The sequence below is a fragment of the Lepisosteus platostomus genome, chromosome 9, assembly GCF_059453375.1.
Source record: "Lepisosteus platostomus isolate fLepPlt1 chromosome 9, fLepPlt1.hap1, whole genome shotgun sequence".
Lineage (NCBI taxonomy): Eukaryota > Metazoa > Chordata > Actinopteri > Semionotiformes > Lepisosteidae > Lepisosteus > Lepisosteus platostomus.
In genome coordinates this window covers 42,669,345-42,690,017 of record NC_142619.1, presented here as the reverse complement: position 1 = coordinate 42,690,017, position 20,673 = coordinate 42,669,345, and the positions used below count along the sequence as shown (strand labels likewise).

Genomic DNA, 20,673 nt, shown 5'->3' with positions numbered 1-20,673 from the left:
GTAGTATTTTGGTATTTTTAGGAATTTTTCATAATATGCAGTAAAACAGGATTGCTGTAATTGTTTCAAAATGGTAGAGTGTGCAGAGTATTTAACTATGGAAAGTTTAAAAAGGGAAGGTGAACCTCAATATTGTGTGTGTTGAAGTTGATTAGATGGGCATTGAAGTAATAGCTATGTATTTATTGAATATTAATAAAACCTATCCAAGAGGCAATCCAGATAGGAGCAATACCCATTCTAGTTTATTTGAAAGGTAGAAAATGAAGTACAAAACAGGCTGATGCAATTGTAGAGATGTGACCTGGCAGAAGCACCTGAAGCCTCCTAGGTGAGGACTGACAGAAGGCTTCAAAGCTGCTTCAAAGCTGCTCAGGAAGAACAGACTATTGGCCAGAGTCATCTGGTGGGTGACTGGAAACTAAACAAGACTGCCAGCACCGGGAAGAGAAAGGAAGCAGAACAGGACTGGAAAACGGAACTCGCAGATCAGGATAGAGAGTGGATGACACTGCGCTGCAGGGCTTAAATACAGCACTAATCAAGGTTAGCGAACAGCAAGTGGTTGGGACAGCCTGCCCAATCTGGGTGGTGTTGAGCTTCTTGTGCGAATGTGACCAGTATCCAAGGAGACAGAGAGCTGAGAGCTATAATCTGCGTAGGCGTAACACTTTCTTTCTAATGATCTTCTCGCTGCTGAGAAGGAACTGAGGATAGAATTGTCTCTCTCCCAAAACATCACAGTAATAATGAAAATGATGGGTGTTTTGTGTCAAGTACATACAAGTATGAACAGCGTTAAAATAGAATTCAACTATTAAAAAGTTATATGGGTTAAATCTAACTCTTTCAATAATTTTCTTATTTTCTTGTGTTCTTAAAAGGTACTTTTATGGCTCATAACAAAACACAAACATTTTCATCTCTATTTTTTTCCCCAAATCAGAAAAATATTAGTTTTCCAACACATTTATGAACAAAATCACAAATAAAAGTTAAAACAAATGTGTTAATGTCATCTTAAAAAGATTGTTTATAACTGTAGTATAGATTGACCTTAATGCTTTCCAGCAATTGAATGCACTAACTTCAATATACTGTACAGACACGGTAAATGATGCAATAAAATATTTTATTTTAATTTTGAAAGAAATAGTTATACAGTAGTTCAACTAAAATAGATTCTCCATGAGGGTGTTTGTGATTTAAAGATCCAATAGAACAAATTTAAACAACACCTGAATAAATGTTCAAGTGTGTTTTGAACAAGTTAATGAACCTTTAGCTTTTAAATGAACAAATTATTCATTACAATTATCCCAGAGTACAAGAACAGTCAAACTTTTTGTATGAATTACATATAGGTGAAAGCTGTTGATAAAATGTATTGACAGACTGAAAATTACAGTGAATTTACCTATTCCATTTTTTAAGATTTGCATATTAAATGTACTGTAATCAAGTTATAGTAGGAAATATACAATTCTAGAAAAATAAATCACTAGAAACCCATTTAGAAAACTTGTAAATTTAAAGTTGAAGCATATGGAAAATCATTATTTCAGAAGTTGTATTATGACGTGGATGTACTCTAAGTACAAGCTAAACACTTACAACCAGTTATATACTTGTAGCTATACAATTTAGGAGTATTAAGATCACAATTCAGAGTTGCATTTCTTGTTTGGATGCTAGTTTCCAGACAACAGTGACATGTTTGCTTCATTCTGAAAATACCTCCAACACTTTCCAACCTATATTGAAAAGAGATAAATAAAATGATTAACTTTTTCACCTCCCATTATAACAGAATACAACACATGAACTGCAAGGAAGCCACTGTTATAAGACCTACTGAGAATCAGATCCTAGCTTTTGAGGATGTAAGAAAGAATATGGGCTACTGCTAAATGTCAAATCCACTGTCATTTAAATTTTGGCATTCTTTAAACTATGCATAACTGCTTTTTACATTACTGATAAATTTACATTAAATTGATTTTCCATACCCATTCCTTATCCACCAAAAACAAGTCCTGGGTCTGTGCTGCTGTGAATCTGGACATGGTGGTTTGATAAGGAATCGGGATAGAGCTAAGACGGTACAATGAGCAAATCAAATAACATGCAATACTATCCCCCACCTTTAGTGACTGGTCTATACACATCTTTAAATGACCAGTTATACATGACATATTACATAATTTCTGTGTTGTTGGAGCTACTGGTATATTGGATATGGTATGTTGCTTAAGCAGAAATTGTCTGTTAGATGATGACATAAAATATAATATTGAAATCAAAGAATATTGCAAATGGTAATGTAGGAAATGTTGCCTTTACCCAAATACTAAAAATCAGCCGATTATAATAAATTCAAGTGTCATGGTACTGTACTTTCTACCTCCTAGCATGAAATGCTATTAAAATTATTAACAACAGAAACTTAAATACTGTATGTAGAGGGTTTCACTGTACTGTGATTTAAAAGGTTCTACAAACTGTATGGTCTATGTTGTGCATAATAGGCCCAAAGCTTTTTACCATTTTTCTTTCAGATAAAATTAATATTTAATAATACTCAATCTATCATAGAATTTTCTAATGCAGAACAATAGATATTCGGAAGAAATTTCATTTTCTTGTTCAGTATCTAGGTTTTAAAAAGAATGACCATAAACATTTTTATACTGAAATATTTTATGGAATTTTAAACAGATACAGATACTGTATGAATTGAATGCACTTCCCCAACTATAAAAAGTTGCATTGGTTTCTTCTCTTATATTCAACAAAATACTTGTATTATTAAATGTGTTTGATATCAATTCAGATTGACCTGGTTTTGAATATGGCTAAACACAGTGTTCTGTTTGAAGCAAAAGTAAAAGCAGTTGCTTACTGAGGCTGAGATTCACAATGGCCTTCACATGAAGTCATTTCCACCTGACCGATGCAGTTATCAACAGTTACCTCCACAGTGGACTTCTTTGGATAACATGTTCCATTGCCTATAACAAGAGTACAATTGTTAATGCAGGTAATGTGCAATATGTATTTATCTCATTTTGTTTTTGCTTTATTACTTATGCAACCGTTCATCAGTCTCAACTTACACATGTAGCAGCACTTGTCACTATCCAAAATTCGTTGTTCCTAGAAACAAACAAATTCATTAATACATCCCATACTCTTATTTGAAAGCCATTTTAAGAGAAGGATTATGAAGTTTATTACCTCAGAGCAGTTTTGTGCTGGGCACATTTTTGTTTTCGTAGTAATACCAGACTTTTCGCAGACGTAAGAATTACATGGTTGAGAATAATCTTTCCATTCATCTCCAACCTATATTTAGGGAATAATGAATAATGTCTATTAAGCATTTTATATAAGCTATTACAACTTTTCAGAGGGATATTATTTTTTATAGAAACTCCTTTGTCCATTTGTCATTTTCTGCCAAATCAATTTGAATAAATACAGTTGGATATACTGTATTTGAAATGGTTTAACGCAAAACATGATTGACAGAATTTACAAATAGTAGTGTAACGTTGAAATAACAGTTTATGACTGATAATGTAAAATGTTGCTTTTTACAGTGGGTGATTTTTAATATACCTGTTTAATTAATTCATTATCAGTTTAAAGTCACACAAAAGGCAATACAAAGCATCTTTTACATATGAATGAAAATAAGTTTTATGTAACTCAATGCTGTACCTTATATTTGACTCCTCCATACTCACAAGTCTTCTCAACTACAAAGAATTTAAACAGATAATTGATTGAATTTTGGGGATTAAGTTTATTGGATGCATTTTAACTGTACTTTATTGTAATTCTCTTTTACACGCAATATTACAGTGTCTTTTAAATAACAAGCTTTAGGTGGTGCTAACAAGCTCTGTGTTAATTGTAGTATTCTCCAGACAAGAAATGGAATATTATGCTTTTTGTCAAGATACACATACTGTATACAATGGCGCTCTGTATTTTATCTGCCTAGTGTCCTGCTTCTACTGCTACATCCCCTTGTATAGGAACCAGACACATACTATAGCAGCACAAACAGACTGGGGACATATGCATGACAGGCCAAAGAGCAGATAATTGTCAAAACATTAATTGTAAGCATTTGTAAAAAATGATAGCCTGCCTATGTCACACTATCAGTAAACTTTTCTGCATTACATTTTAACAATGTTCACAATACTTACCACAGTACTGCATCTGGCAGCAGCCAGTAGCATTGTATGTCACCAATATTTCATTGTCTTTGCAGGCTGGAGGTGATTTAATTTCTTTAGGTGTACATTCTTCTGTATTTGTGATGTTGCTACAGGTACAGATATGACAGTTGGTTTCCCAGGTCTCACCAGTCTAAAAGGCAAGGAAAGGGTATAATAAGTGTCAAGTGAAGCAAGTGATATAAAGACAATAATTATTACAATCACACAGCAGCATTATAGACAGCAGATTAGGTAGAGAAGTGAGGAATTGCTTAATTTGTGGTTATAATCCCTACTCTAGTGCATGGTACAGTGGGATTTAATTGACCTTATAGAATGGACCTCAGCCATATCACTCTGCAACTCACAACTGGCAACCCACTGAAGCTAAGCAGGTGTGAGCCTGGTCAGTACCTGGATGGAAGACCTCCTGGGAAAAACTAAGGTTGCTGCTGGAAGAGGTGTTAGTGGGGTCAGCAGGGGGCACTCACCCCCAGTATAGAGATGGGATAAGATGTTAAACCAAGGTCCTGACTCTCTGTGGTTATAAAATCCCAGGGTGTTTCTTGAAAAGAGTAGGGGTGTAACTGGCCGTATTTCCCATTGGCCCTTACCAATCATGGCCACCTAATAATCCCCATCTATGAATTTGCTTCATTACTCTGCTCCCCTCCCCACTAATAGCTGATGTGTGGTGAGCATTCTGGCATTGCATCATCCAGGTGGGGGCTGCACATTGGTGGTGGTGGAGGGGAGTCCCCATTACCTGTAAAGCGCTTTGAGTGGAGTGTCCAGAAAAGCTCTATATAGGTGTAAGCAATTATTATTATTATTATTATTATTATTATTATTATTATTATTATTATTATTGTTGTTGTTGTTGTTGTTAAATACATTTATATTGTGAATTACTACAGATAATACTTCAGTTTATAAGGTGTAAAAATAACCTAGTTCAAGACTTGATGACAGGGTCAAGTGCAAAATAATAGGTACTTAATTAAACAGCAATCTCCCTAGGTAGAATATAAATGTATGTGTAGAATATGTAAGATGGTGACATAACCCATTGTCAATATGGTTCATCCAAAATTCCAGGGGATTTGTTATGGTTAATGTTTTTCAAATGACAGAGTTTATGTGGTATAAAAAACATTTGAATGCTACTGGTCTGGATACTTAAAATCAAATCTAAGCTGATACTGTACAAGTGATTATAACTTATTGTTTACAGCATTTAGCACCTTTAAACACAGATCTCACAACATAATAAAAAAGTTTAGCACTAACCAACTGCACAAGCTTACAACAGAGAATCACAAACCTTGACACTAAGTATTACTGCTGATCAAAAAGCATCAATAACTAATACTCATTGCACATGTACCTTGAATAACTAAATTGCAAATGGCAACAATTAAATGCTGTCAACCGTTGGTGCCAAACTATGTGTGGCAGTACACAGGGTGTGTTCAGTGTGAAGGCGGAGCCCTGAATTAAGGGAGATGTGTTGCCTTAGCAACCACAGCTGACCTGCCTAATTGTGGATGAGCTGTAGCTGTGAAGGCCTTTTAAGAACACACTGAGCATCCTGGAGGGATGAGCAAACAGGATTCCAGTTCAGAGACTTCCTGCAACGGGGGGAAGAGGAAGAGGAAGAGGAAGAGGAAGAGGAAGAGGAAGAGGAAGAGGAAGAGGAAGAGGAACATTCCAGTGACATTCCCTGAGGGGGTTGTGAAGAGAACGTTGAAGCTGCGGTTTTGATTCTTTTTATTTTCTTTTACTTTTCTCCTGTCCTGCTGTGATGCAGCACTGGGGCAGGTTGAGTGTTCTTTTGTTTTTGGCCTTGCTCTTTTTCTTCCAGGCTGGACCCTGCTAAATCGGGATAATCCAGACTGGATACAGCTGTTTCAAGCAGTCTCTCTTTTTCCCCTAGACTGGACCTCCCTAGATATAGTCCAGACTGAATACCGCTGTGCAAAGCGGTCTGCTTTTTCTTTTTTTCTTTTTTTTTTGGTTTGTGCTGACCTCGCACTAGTGCCTTCACCCCCTCAAATGGGGAGCTGACTTTTACTGGTGTTTGCCGTGACTCCTCCCACTCCTGCATTGTTACATATGGTTATTAGAGATAGTGTATATTGAATTGTTTAGTGTCTCTCTGTATCCCTTCTGTCTCCTTTGTGATGTACAATAATTGTTTGCTTTCTCCTAAAGTTTTTTGTGGGAAAAAAAGCATGTGAAACCATTTTGGATATTACCTAAATTAATTTTGAGAGATTTTAACAGTTACACTCCAAAACATAGACTTGTTGTTATGCTGCAGCTGCTGATAAGCTGGTGATTGTTATAACAGAAGCTGTGAATGGGAAGATCAGAAATTATAAAGAGGATTTGATGCAGGCAGGTGGAAGACAGTATGTAAAGATCTGTCTATAGAAACAAAGAGAAAAGAGGTTGGCTCTGTAAAAAATGATTCAAAAAAGGAAAAAACGAAAAGGCCAGGAAAAAATATCAAAATAACAAAAAGGGAAAATAGATTAAGGAAGATTTCACTGAATTGTTGCACAGGAAAAAAAAGAATAGAAGGTAGTAGTTTGCTAGCAAGAGAGATGCAAACGCTCACTCTAGTGTTGAGGCTTTAATGACGGAGCAATGATATAGAGGTTCAAGGTGACTTAAATAAGGCGTCTAAATAATGTGATTGAGAACTATATCACAACCCTAATTGTTGATTGGAGCCTGATAGTTGGCATAATTGAAAAGTGTCCCGAACTAGTTTAAGTGGCAGGTTGAGAGCTCCTGGGAATGTTGCCCCTGGCAATAGCAGGACATGAGTGGGTCCTGGCTTGGGCATGACACTTATATAGTACTTGTATTGTAGAACTTATTATCCATTGCAAGATCTCTGTTGGGTAGGACTGTTCACAATACAGTGCTTCACAAGCCAATTTATCAATTACTCTTCAGAAGTTAAAAAACAGAGACCACTTAGGTAAATGTCTGTGACAAAGAAATCTCTGAAGAATGATAAGGTCATTTTGCACGAAAAAATGTTTCCAAAATAACCACTACGGGCGGAGTGGTGGCTCTGTGGCTAAGGATCTGCGCCTGTGACTGGAAGGTTGCCGGTTCAAATCCTGCGGCCGGCAGAGCTATCCTACTCCGTTGGGCCCCTGAGCAAGGCCCTTAACCCTAACTGCTCCAGGGGCGCCGTACAATGGCTGACCCTGCGCTCTGACCCCAAGCTTCTCTCTCCCTGTCTGTGTGTCTGTGTCTCCATGGAGAAAAGCTGGGGTATGCGAAAAGATGAATTCCTAACGCAAGAAATTGTATAGGGCTAATAAAGAAACATTAACATTAACACATGTAAGACTTTGATGCTTAAAATGTTTAGGGAGAAAGTGGAATACTGGTGTGTATTTTTTTTTTAAAATACCAATACCAGCCATATACAGTTTACATGATACGTTTATGTTCCTAAATTAATATTGTTTATGAGCATGTGAAAGGCATGGTGAATCGGAGATTCTCAAAACTTGTCAATGAAAAAACAGTATTTTTGTTTACAAAGACAGTTACAAAGTAGGTGGACCAGGGTAATACTTTGATCTTACAGCTTGTCCAAGGTCATTCATTATTAATACTGTTAGTAATATCTTCGGTAAATACATTGGTGCATAAAATATTTCTGCATAATTAAAATATTTATGATAAAGGTGGTAGGTTGTGTACTTTTGTCAAACTGAGCAATCTTGCTTTTCTAAAATATACCAACTTTTTAATGTTTAATGATTAACATGCTGTAATACACAGTTTAAAATTAAAAGTATAAAGAGTATAAAGCTTAAATTCTTAATTGGATTAAATTCTTAATTGGATAAAGATTGTCCGTGATAGCGCTGATATATATGAGAGGTTAAACTTTATTAGCTCCACCTGACAGTTTTACAAGGTGATTCCGGATAATATTAACATATTCTAATGAGCATACGATACAGCGTATGACGCGAAAGGACGCGTTATACCACAGCATTCCCTGCTCGTTTTGAATGGCTGCATCTGTAGGAAATTGTTTGATCCCTCTGCAATTTCATTTCAGAATCATGTGAAATATTTTTGGACATGCCTAAAATAGGTGATGTCCTGAACTCTTTGCTTATGATGGTTGTTGGTTGTTGTGTTGTATTGTCGTTTTGGATTTACATTTGTCTGCAAATTTCTCTACAAAATAATCAATTTTGAATCTAATTAAAGTGATTTGAATCAAATCATAAAAGAACTTTCCCTGCATCATATAGTGGTTCTTACTTATAAATATAAATATTTATATTTATATTAATCCGTCCTTCAGATGAGACGTAAAACCGAGGTCCTGACTCCCTGCGGTCATTAAAAATCCCAAGGCGTTTCTCGAAAAGAGTAGGAGTGTAACCCCGGCGTCCTGGCCAAATTTCCCTTTGGCCCTTACCAATCATGGCCTCCTAATAATCCCCCTCTATGAATTGGCTTCATTACTCTGCTCTTCTCCCCACTGATAGCTGATGTGTGGTGAGCGTTCTGGCGCACTATGGCTGCCATCGCATCATCCAGGTGGATGCTGCACATTGGTGGTGGTGGAGGGGAGTCCCCATTACCTGTAAAGCGCTTTGAGTGGAGTGTCCAGAAAAGTGCTATATAAGTGTAAGCAATTATTATTATTATTATTATTATTATTATTATTATTATTATGATTAAATATACTGAATGCATGGTTTTCAGTAACTTTTAATTAAATGTAGCGGTCTCACCTTCTTAGGTTCTCCAAGAGGTCCTTTACAGTCTGAAAAATAGGAAAAAATGTATTACGATTGCCTCAAGGAACAAAGAAATCCTCAATTTAATTTCAAATTACACTTAACTACCTCAGTATAGATTTTCACATAATCCTGATTACATGTCATATGCAGCACTTTCTACACCTTAATCAAAGTGGACCAATTTATGCACTACCATCATTCTTGAAAACATCTCTACAAGTCACCTTTTTTCAATCAAAAGATATTCAGCATGTCTAAGATTGTCAACATTTTCCATGTTTAACAAAAAACTGTGATTGCTGTTTTCTCATCTCTACACCTATTCATAGCCACACAACCGAGCAGAATTCATTAAAGATACAGATATTTGACATGTATTATTACCTAAAGTAATCAGTTTGTCCTGACCTTTTTCTAGCAAATTTAACTGTCAAAAGGTGCATTTAATTAGTCAACATTTGATTTATATATCAGTTATTGTTTTAAACAAGTAATTGTGTATCTTAAGTCTGAAAGATTTTTGTTGACAAAATATGTATGATGTTGTAATGTATGTATATCTCCCCTAAGTTTCAGTATTTACTGACAACTAGATAAAAATGTAAATCTGAAGTGATGTATTCTTTGCACCAATATAAATGGAGGAAGTCATGTTTTACTTCCTTGCATTTTCCTACAGTAATTTCACAGTAATAGAGACAAGTAAAAAAATTAACTTCTGACAGTGAAGCTTATCTCAATAAGTGTTCTATGACAGTACCTGAAGTTTAACATGGTATTTATAGATGGCTGCATTTGAGGCATTTTTCTCTGTGTGAAGTCTAACAATAAGCAAAGCCATTCTGAAATTAATAAGACACTGCAAAAGAGTAGATGATAATGTAATTATTTGGTTTAATAATCCACTTACTGGAACAGTGTGAAACACAAATGTCTTTATGTTTTTCTGCATGAAGCATATTGTCAGGGCAGAAACATCCAGATACGAATTCTTTCAGATACTCCCCAGATTTACGTTCTCTAGAAACAGAGTATAGTTAAGATTAAATGAAAAATGTAAGCAACATGGCAGTAATGCTAATTAGACTATGTGGCATTTTATATCAAATAACATATAACCTGTGACCTCTAGTAGTTCAAGTAGGTAGCTGCGTCAGCATGCGTAGGCTGCAAAGGAACAAGTAAAGGTTTATTCCTTGCTGAAAAGAGAAGAAAGGAAACACAACTTTTCAACTGTGGAGCCTTCTTCGCTCACACCCAAAGAAGTCTTCACAGCTGAAACGTTGTGTTTCCTTTCTTCTCTTTTCAGCATGGAATAAACCTTTACTTGTATCTGCGACCTCTGTTCTCTCCAGCCAAGTCAAGTCTAGAGTATCAAAAAGATGTTTGAGGTTGAATTTAATAATATCTTAGATAAATGCTGACATTTCACTTAAACAGGTAACGCAGGTATATTTGAGTACGTTATATGGTAACCTTCAACCATTTTTTTCCAGAACCTTCTAGCCTGCTATCTCCAATGTATGTTTTTTTTTAATGTCTTTGAAATTAAGTAACTAAATAATGAGCACTTGATTGTTTGAAAATTATTTTCCATGAATGATCCCTAACCAAACTGATAGATTTTAAGCATGTCTGCATAATTAAAATCACCATTTTGTTGTGCAACATTTTTAGAGAATTTTCCAAAATAATTCACATACTGTACCACATGTAATTTAAAAACATATTACTCAGGTAGGGATTCCTCATGTAATAAACATATTTAAAGTTTGGATTTTTCTCTGCAGTTTTTGCTGACATTTAATTTCCTAATCACAACTGTTCAGTTTGAGCATTTTTATTAAAACTTAAATGAAAAAAATCACTTTAAATACATTTGTATTTCAACAAATGTGGACATTATTGTAAATACTTTTGCAATTCACTGTAATTATTATAAGTATAAAACACTTACTGTAAGAGCATGCTTATACCTGATGATTCAGCAGCTAGTATCACAGAGTGAAAAAACGGGTGTGGGGGAACCAGGTGTGGGCTGCATTGATTTTAATAATAGTAATAATAATTGCTTACACTTATATAGCACTTTTCTGGATACTCCACTGAAAGTGCTTTACAAGTAATGGGGACTCCTTTCCACCATCACCAATGTGCAGCATCCACCTGAATGATGTGATGGCAGCCATTGTGCGCCAGAACGCTCACCACACATCAGCTATCAGTGGGGAGGAGAGCAGAGTAATGAAGCCAATTCATAGATGGGGATTATTAGGAGCCATGTTTGGTAAGGGCCAATGGGAATCTTGGCCTGGACTGTATTACGGAATTTAAATTTTGTTGATGGGCCAACAACACCCTAGTGTAGTTTTACACCTTATTGTCTGTGCTTCTTCTTCTGATCAAAGGCCTTCTCAGCACAGACACTGTGCACTTACCACACCACTCAGAAGTTGACATGTTGGGGTTGCTAAACAGGTTTGAATGTGCCTGTTATCAAAACAGGAGGTCCTAGAAACAAGGTGTGATTGAACAATGCATGGTTACACCTGGTTATTTGTATACTGCCATTTGCTGAACAAGCCCTGGGCAGTTATCCCTGTCCACACCCAAAACATCACAGGTTCACTGCATTTCCCCTAGTGGAGTCAAGACCCTTGTTAAGAAGGCTTCAGAAAACCCAGAAGGGCTCAAAATTTGACACCAGGGACTGGGAGCATCAGAAGAAGAACCCAGCATCGTTATCCCCCCCCCCCCACCAGTATTTCTCCAAGTCCAGTTTTGGGTACTTCAGGACACATTGTTCAGGATGCTGGGACTGAGGAGGATGCCTGGAACTTCATTGTTTGTTCACTGTGGCTTGAAGAGGCATCACAGGTTATCAACTGAATCTGATTCCATAAAATAATGTTGCTAGTCTTTTCCTCTGTGACATTTGGATTTGGCAACTGGGGTCCAATGACATACTTGTGCTGGTCTTGAACATGTGTCCTTTGGAGTTATCTTAATTCCTGAATTGAATCCCTGCCTATATTTGCAAAGGTAATTTTGACACAAACAACTGATGTACTTACGTTCCTTGACAATAACCATCCGTTGTATTGCGACATTCATGGAAAACTGTTCCATTTGGGCATTTAAGATCTGAAACAAAAAAATGCTTATTAGAACATACTAATATTATAATAAATCCAATAAATAAAGGTTAATTTAACTAAATTAAACTATTTGGAAATAGGGGCTATGCATATATTTGGTTATTGCCATACAGTGCCTTGCGAAAGTATTCGGCCCCCTTGAACTTTTCAACCTTTTGCCACATTTCAGGCTTCAAACATAAAGATATAAATTTTTTATTTTATGTGAAGAATCACCAACAAGTGGGACACAATTGTGAAGTGGAACGAAATCTATTGGATTTTTGAAACTTTTTTAACTAATAAAAAAATGAAAAGTGGGGCGTGCAAAATTATTCGGCCCCTTTACTTTCAGTGCAGCAAACTCACTCCAGAAGTTCAGCGAGGATCTCTGAATGATCCAATGTTGTCCTAAATGACTGATGGTGATAAATAGAATCCACCTGTGTGTAATCAAGTCTCTGTATAAATGCACCTGCTCTGTGATAGTCTCAAGGTTCTGTTGAAAGCGCAGAGAGCATCATGAAGACCAAGGAACACACCAGGCAGGTCCGTAATACTGTTGTGGAGAAGTTTAAAGCCGGATTTGGATACAAAAAGATTTCCCAAGCTTCAAACATCCCAAGGAGCACTGTGCAAGCGATCATCTTGAAATGGAAGGAGTATCAGACCACTGCAAATCTACCAAGACCTGGCCGTCCCTCTAAACTTTCAGCTCAGACAAGGAGAAGACTGATCAGAGATGCAGCCAAGAGGCCCATGATCACTCTGGATGAACTGCAGAGAACTACAGCTGAGGTGGGAGAGTCTGTCCATAGGACAACAATCAGTCTTACACTGCACAAATCTGGCCTTTATGGAAGAGTGGCAAGAAGAAAGCCATTTCTCAAAGATATCCATAAAAAGTCTCGTCTAAAGTTTGCCACAAGCCACCTGGGAGACACCCCAAACATGTGGAAGAAGGTGCTCTGGTCAGATGAAACCAAAATCGAACTTTTTGGCCACAATGCAAAACGATATGTTTGGCGTAAAAGCAACACAGCTCATCACCCTCAACACACCATCCCCACTGTCAAACATGGTGGTGGCAGCATCATGGTTTGGGCCTGCTTTTCTTCAGCAGGGACAGGGAAGATGGTTAAAATTGAGGGGAAGATGGATGCAGCCAAATACAGGACCATTCTGGATGAAAACCTGTTGGAGTCTGCAAAAGACCTGAAACTGGGACGGAGATTTATCTTCCAACAAGACAATGATCCCAAACATACAGCAAAATCTACAAAGGAATGGTTCACAAATAAACGTATCCAGGTGTTTGAATGGCCAAGTCAAAGTCCAGACCTGAATCCAATCGAGAATCTGTGGAAAGAGCTGAAAACTGCTGTTCACAAACGCTCTCCATCCAACCTCACTGAGCTCGAGCTGTTTTGCAAGGAAGAATGGGCAAGAATTTCAGTCTCTCGATGTGCAAAACTGATAGAGACATACCCCAAGCGACTTGCAGCTGTAATCGCAGCAAAAGGTGGCTCTACAAAGTATTAACGCAACGGGGCCGAATAATTTTGCACGCCCCACTTTTCATTTTTTTATTAGTTAAAAAAGTTTCAAAAATCCAATAGATTTTGTTCCACTTCACAATTGTGTCCCACTTGTTGGTGATTCTTCACATAAAATAAAAAATTTATATCTTTATGTTTGAAGCCTGAAATGTGGCAAAAGGTTGAAAAGTTCAAGGGGGCCGAATACTTTCGCAAGGCACTGTATATTTAGTTATTGCTTATTGGTTCTTCTATGTATGAATAATTAATACATTCATTTGCACAAAAACACATTTTTTTAAATTATACTTTTGTTGAATTCCATGCAATTATTAAAAAAATAAAAACACTCTGGGCATGGATTACTGTGTTTAAAATAGCACATTCACACAACGTTATACCTTATAAGGCTTATTATGTACTTTATATTTACTGCATAAAGATTATTTAACAGCTGCTGAACATTCAGAACACTATTCAATTAGTCATTACAGGTCAGTTCTGTTAGTCAGGTCTGTATGACAAGAACTGTGGGCCAGGGTACAGTAGGCCACATGCTGACTTGTGTTCTTAGATTTCTATACCAACTTTAGGTTGTGCAACACCAGAAATAAACTGGGTTATTCCAAGAAAGGATAACGAAACCACTCTTTATACAGTTACAGATAAGAAGACAACCCATGAAACATGTTCAAAATCGTGATTAAATACAAGTAACAGGTGAAGGATTGGTCCAAGAGATCTGCTTGCTGGAGGTTCCCTCTCTCTTACCCATACAATGAAAACATATCCTGTTGGTGGATCTCACCTTTTTACGGGCCAAACTATGGCTTTGGTGCATCTCATTGTTGAACAGAAACTTGATCCACCAGGCAAATGAAACACGTTTGTTGTATTTTGGTGCATTATTTAGTAGAGGAATAAAGGTTCCGCTTTAGCATTAGTTTAGAGAGCAGTTTTGGTATTGTAATTTATAAGAAATGGCTTCACAAGTCTTGATATTTTATAAAAGGCTGGACTTGGGTTCTAAACCTTGATGCAAATATCAGTCTGTGTATTTAGTTCATTTTGAGAGACAAGACAAAGAAGCCATGTCCAACATTTTCTTATGAGTACAGTGTATTACTGTGTAACATTTTAAAATGTTTTTGCTAAGCAAGCAGGTATAATGACTCACTTTCTAGATCTAATTTTAATCTAATTTATTTACACTACACTTTTCCATCCATCTATGCATTTTGGTTTGATTCCCAGCAAATGTTCAGGTTAACCTTTTAACAAACTGCCCTTGGGGATAATAAAGACTCTTTCTCTTATAAAACAATATGTATACTATATTAACATTTTTATTAATTTCATATATTACAGTATGTCATGTCATGTCATTTGCCAAATCACTTTATACCATATGGTAACGCGGGAATGAGGAGTCTACCCGGCTGGAGTTGCTCTAGCAAGCAACGAGCGCAAGGCAAGGTACAACCTGGATGGGGCGCCAGTCCATCGTACATTTTACAGTACGTTAAAGATTAAATTAATATTATTGATAAAAGTAGCAGTAACACAGATGAACCTTCATAGAGTTACTGTAACAAACGTGACACCCCGGAAATATTTCACAAACCAAGATTATTCAGTGGGATATACTAAAAGTAGTTCATTTTATAGTCTGTTGTGATTGAATGAATGGTTTACATATACATTCAAATAATTTATATCTTGTCTTAATGCTAATTTAAGTAACAATGTTACTTAAAATATGCAATAATATATTCCATTATGCCAAGAATATATACAAATATGCATTAGATTTATTATAAAGTCATCATTGTCCGATCTTTTCCCTACTCTGAACTCAGAACTTTGCAAAGGTGTTTTTATAATGTAAATCAACCAAGAAACCAAATTTTCTCATGGACCATTGGCTGCCATTAAAGTAGTTCTCAGCACCGGCATATCATTTTTTTTATATATAAGGTGTCAGTGACACTAACATAAAACAATGATGCTAAGATTGCAGACAAAAAAAATGAAAGCTGGAACTCTGGCAATTTGACAAAGCAACTTAAGTGCAAAACTCTTCAGTCATCTGAGAAGAATATGGTATTCTAATACATGTGCTCCTCTACTAATGTACTGTATTTATGATGCTCCTTTCAGCGTCACTAAATGTATCACTGCTGCAAACCAGGGCAACCAACCAAATACAGCTAACACATTTCTCTTAAAGAAATACACCACCTATTTTTGGAGATAACAAATGATACAATGCATGTTGGTTACACTATACCAAGATACATGCATGACATATTTCATTGCAAAATGTTGATATTACAATTGTTAGAAACAATAGCAATTGTGTTCGTATGAAAAATACTTTTGAAAAGTAACCACTTGACATAATAACAAAGCTTTATGTTACATACTGGGCAGATGTCCTTTATGAAGCCTGCCATATACAAGAGGAGAATAAAAAGTAAGTATAGGAGTTAATTAAGTCCTAATAAGATGAGAAAAAGTCCTAATCCTACATGTAAGTTTATTTTTTTATATTTTTTTCCTCATGACACCACAATGCTGTTGCACAGAGCTAACAATCTTGGAGAAATATTGTTAAGTTAAAACATATGTATGTTGTCACAGTGAAAAGCGGAGCTCACAAGCTGTCCTAGGACTAACCTCCTTAGTTTACATTAACATGTACTGTAAGCTCACAGTCCAAGAAAAAACTCCACACCCCATTTATTGTCCTTGATGTGTGAGGAAGCATAAACCTAAAAATCAATAATTAATTTACCACCAGATCTCACTGTTTTTATTGCTTTATTTGTTGTACTTAATCCTGCTTTTCTAGTTTAAACTGTGTAAATCTGCAAATGTATGTTCATGATTAAGAACATAATGGTCAGGTAAAGTATAACGTAAACTACAGCATGAACTGATTCACTGAAATTCTCAGCCTCCTTGTCCTCAAAAGGGGGAACGCAGAGGAGGGAGATGTGAACACATTGTTTCATAACATTACTAATTTTAAATGCTTGTACTTTATTGTCATTTTAATGCCACTTTGTTATTTTAGATTCTAATCCTAAAAAATATATTATACATAGTGGCTTTAATGATTAGCATTTAAAGGCAAATATACAAATGAAAACCTGATTTGTTATTTCTGTTTAATGACATGTTTAAATTCCCTTACTCTCTCCAAGAATCCAGGAGATTGTTGGTCTGACTAGTAGCACTGGTTTTTACAGTATTTGCACATTTGCTAACTCATTCATGTTCATTCATGTTATTAATCTATATTTGATATTATTTTTATATTTAACATACTATATATATAAAAATAATAAAATGTCAATATAGTATCCATATTATGTATTATATCATTAGAGAAAGAGTATTTATTTGTTAAAAGTACAACTTGTATTGGGAATCAAACCCAGAACTTCCAGGTGACAGATGAGAATTTTACCACTGAAACAAAATTATGCGGTATATCATTCCATATTAATATAATAATAATAATAATAATAAACTTTATTTTATATAGCGCCTTTAAAGGTGGCTTCTCAAAGCGCTTTACAGGATGACAATAACAATAAATAAGAAGACTACAACAATAAATAAGAAAATTTCACAAGACAGGACACAATTATAATTACAACAATACAACAATAACAATAGAGGAGACCGTGGAAGATGGTATTAAGAAGAGCAGAGGGGTGAAGAATGGAACCAGTTAGGTAAAGGCTTTTCTGAAAAGGAGGGTTTTGAGTCTGGATTTGAAGGAGTTTAGAGAAGGTGACTCTCTAATATCCTTGGGCAAGGAGTTCCAGAGCTTGGGGGCATAGCAGGAGAAGGCCCTGTCGCCCATACAATGTAGACGGGCTTGGGGGACAGTAAGGAGGGCAGAATTTGAAGAGCGGAGGTTGCGAGGTGGGGAGTAGGGCGATAAAAGTTCAGACAGGTATTGAGGTGCCAAGCCATGTAAAGCCTTGTAGGTGAGCATGAGGATTTTAAAGTCTACGCGGAATTTGACCGGAAGCCAGTGCAAGGACTCCAGGATAGGAGTAATGTGGACACTTGCACTAGATCTGGTCAGGATTCTGGCTGCTGAATTTTGGACATACTGCAGCTTGTTCAGAGTAGATTTAGATACCCCAGGGAGCAGAGCATTGCAGTAGTCAATTCGAGAGAATACAAATATGTTGATCAGCTTTTCAGCCACAGTTAATGATAGCATAGGGCGTAGTCTTGCGATATTTCTAAGGTGAAAAAAAGATGTTTTGACAGTATGCTGTACATGTGGGTCGAATGTTAAGCCAGAATCGAATATAACCCCAAGGTTTTTCAATTTTGATTGGAGCTCAAGTACAGAGCCATCTACAGACAGGGTTACAGGACTGGCTTTACGAAGTTGATGGGGGGTACCAATAAGCATGACTTCAGTCTTGTCACAGTTAAGATGAAGGAAGTTATGAGTCATCCAAATTTTTATGTCAGAGATGCAATTAGATAGAATAGAGACAGCCACATCAGTGTCGGGTTTGGTATGGATGTATATTTGAGTATCGTCAGCGTAAAAATGAAAGCTGAGGCCATGTGATCTTAAAAGCTGACCAAGTGGGAACATGTAAAGTGAATTTAAAAAACATGGACAATAGATTAAATGAAGCTAATGTTTTCACTTACATTTAATGTACCACACTCCCCACATATCAGTCTTCTTTGGCCAATAAAGACTCTTTGTGCACTGTGACAAATCACATTGTGGTATGGAGTCACTTCACAGTGGCAATTTGCTGATGCACAATCTGAGTGTCTGAGACACTTTAAATTATATTATTCTACCAAGTCATCCCATGATAAATTTTAAATGTTAGAGATAATAGACCAACCTATGAGTAACCAAAGGTATGAAATAGGCTGAATATCCTTTTGTTTTTAACTATTTATGTTCTTATATACAGTATGATGAATTCTGCTGAGTTTGCCGAATGACTAACAAGGAAACAATGGCCATACCTCTTTTGTTTTTATTTGAATTTTAATGCTTTATTTCAGATATCTTAATTTGCATGCCAATAACATTAAAATTAACCCATAACATATGAAAAGCATTACTATAAATCAGTGGTCTTCAGTCATGATTTTATTCCTTTTGAGCAGTCAGCTGTTGCACTGAGATATTTGGGCACTTAGTCAATATTGGCACAATCTTTGCCTCCTTACTGTAGATATTTAGAAAATATGAAGGAAATAATAAGGCTAATAAGACTTATACCATTCATATCTGTTATGATTCAGTGCCTACAGTATTTTCTTTACAGTCCCTGTCACATTGACCTGACAAAATCTTGGTTCTGGCAGGTTACATTGAGGTGAAACTACAGAAGTATTACAAATTTAGTTTTATTTATCTATTTATCATTTTGAGACAGCTAATCATTGCTAAAGCTTGGGTTCAGACAGCTACACACAAATTATTGTTAACTATCCCAAAATGTTACAAATTGACAGATACTAACCACTGTCTATAATATTTAACTTGCCAAATCCTAATAACTCTCTCTAAACATGTGTTCCAACAGAGATCACAACACAGACAGACGGTTATTTCTATGGATCAAAAACTGAGTAAAGTTTTTTCTTAAAAATAAAATTTACAATATTCTTACCACAGACTCCTTTAGTAAGGCCTCTCCAGTCCACACAGATATTTCTGTCCTTACAACGTTTTGCTGCTTGTTCAAGTGAGGAGCAGATAATGGTTATATTTTCTGACTGACAAAAGTCAAATATGCAGCTTTCTTCATACATTCTTAGGTTCACTTTCCTTTGACATTCATTGAAGATTCTAAAATAATCAGATTGTTAAAATTAATTTTTAATGTAAGTATTAGAACAAAGAAGAGTCAGTCAGTCGGCAGCGTTGTCTGACCGGGAAGTGTTACAGGGGGTGATCATGTCAGCCCAGTCCATTGGAGTACAGCTCCCCCCTATTTCAGACATTTTTACAACTCCCTGTCTCAGGAAGGCTGGAAGTATCGCTGAAGATACCAGTCATCCTGGTTTCTCATTTTTTCTCCCTCCTTCCCCCGGTAAGCGTTATAGGAGCATAAAGGCACATACGTCCAGATTCAGAGACAGTTTCTTCCCACAAGCTGTCAGATTACTGAGCTCTACCTCTACCACTGGCTCACACTGATGTTTTATTTTCTAAGATGTATGTTATTTAACTTGTTGTTGTTGCTGGTGCTGTTCTGTGTCTATGGTTTTGGTGTTTCCTTAATGTCTTTGTATTGGAGCATACATGCAATAAGCATTTCATTGCGCTTGTGCATATGACAATAAACTTAACTGAACTGAGTCTTCATAAGTAGTCTAAAATAAGTTTCAGTAAGCTTCAATTTTCAAACTTACTCATGATTAAGTATTTCACATGTGTTTTCAGGTGGGAAACAAATAGTTGGAGGAGGTTGAGGTGAAGGTGTCGTACAGGATATGTTTTGGGGAGCAGATTTACAATAGGGTTTCTGTGGATCATCGTACAGCCAGTCATAAGCAGTCTTTTCACAGCAGGAATCACTCTCTGTTTCACCATGTCGACGTACACAGGAGCTTCCACCACACACACCTTGAAAATGAAGAAAACAATGTCAGTGCGTATCCTGTGTAGATAAATAAACTCAATTATTTTATTTCATACATTTGGCTGGAGTAGATGTCAGATTTTCAATTACTGATAATTACTCATTTACTTTTTAGTGCACTTTTCTTACTGATGTGCTCAAGTGTAAGATTAATTAGTACTGTATATTCACCTAATAAGAATTTGTGTAAGTTCATTAAGAAATCTAAATTAAGAAATTGCAAAATCATTATGAGTACTAATGATATTTGTTATAGATCATGCACAGCAGTGAATCATAGCAAGTGGTCAACAAATCTTTTTTGTGTATATTGT

General features: G+C 36.2%; 1 protein-coding gene across 6 annotated transcripts in view; it reads right to left on the bottom strand.

Annotated features, from left to right (window-relative positions):
- Positions 1 to 1,115: 1,115 nt before the first annotated feature.
- The window catches only part of LOC148655022 (mucin-6-like), a 76,780-nt gene continuing 57,222 nt past the window's right edge, over positions 1,116 to 20,673 (bottom strand). For all 6 annotated transcript variants that reach the window (XM_088645094.1, XM_088645096.1, XM_088645098.1 and 3 more), the window contains 11 exons: positions 20,130 to 20,343; positions 19,385 to 19,563; positions 12,103 to 12,172; positions 9,939 to 10,048; positions 9,020 to 9,051; positions 4,221 to 4,383; positions 3,724 to 3,761; positions 3,238 to 3,345; positions 3,117 to 3,156; positions 2,903 to 3,011; positions 1,116 to 1,754 (listed from right to left, as the gene is read on the bottom strand). In XM_088645094.1, coding sequence (XP_088501220.1) covers positions 1,592 to 1,754; positions 2,903 to 3,011; positions 3,117 to 3,156; positions 3,238 to 3,345; positions 3,724 to 3,761; positions 4,221 to 4,383; positions 9,020 to 9,051; positions 9,939 to 10,048; positions 12,103 to 12,172; positions 19,385 to 19,563; positions 20,130 to 20,343 — 1,226 coding nt within the window. In that variant the 3' untranslated portion in view covers positions 1,116 to 1,591. The remainder of the gene's footprint in view (positions 1,755 to 2,902; positions 3,012 to 3,116; positions 3,157 to 3,237; positions 3,346 to 3,723; positions 3,762 to 4,220; positions 4,384 to 9,019; positions 9,052 to 9,938; positions 10,049 to 12,102; positions 12,173 to 19,384; positions 19,564 to 20,129; positions 20,344 to 20,673) is intronic.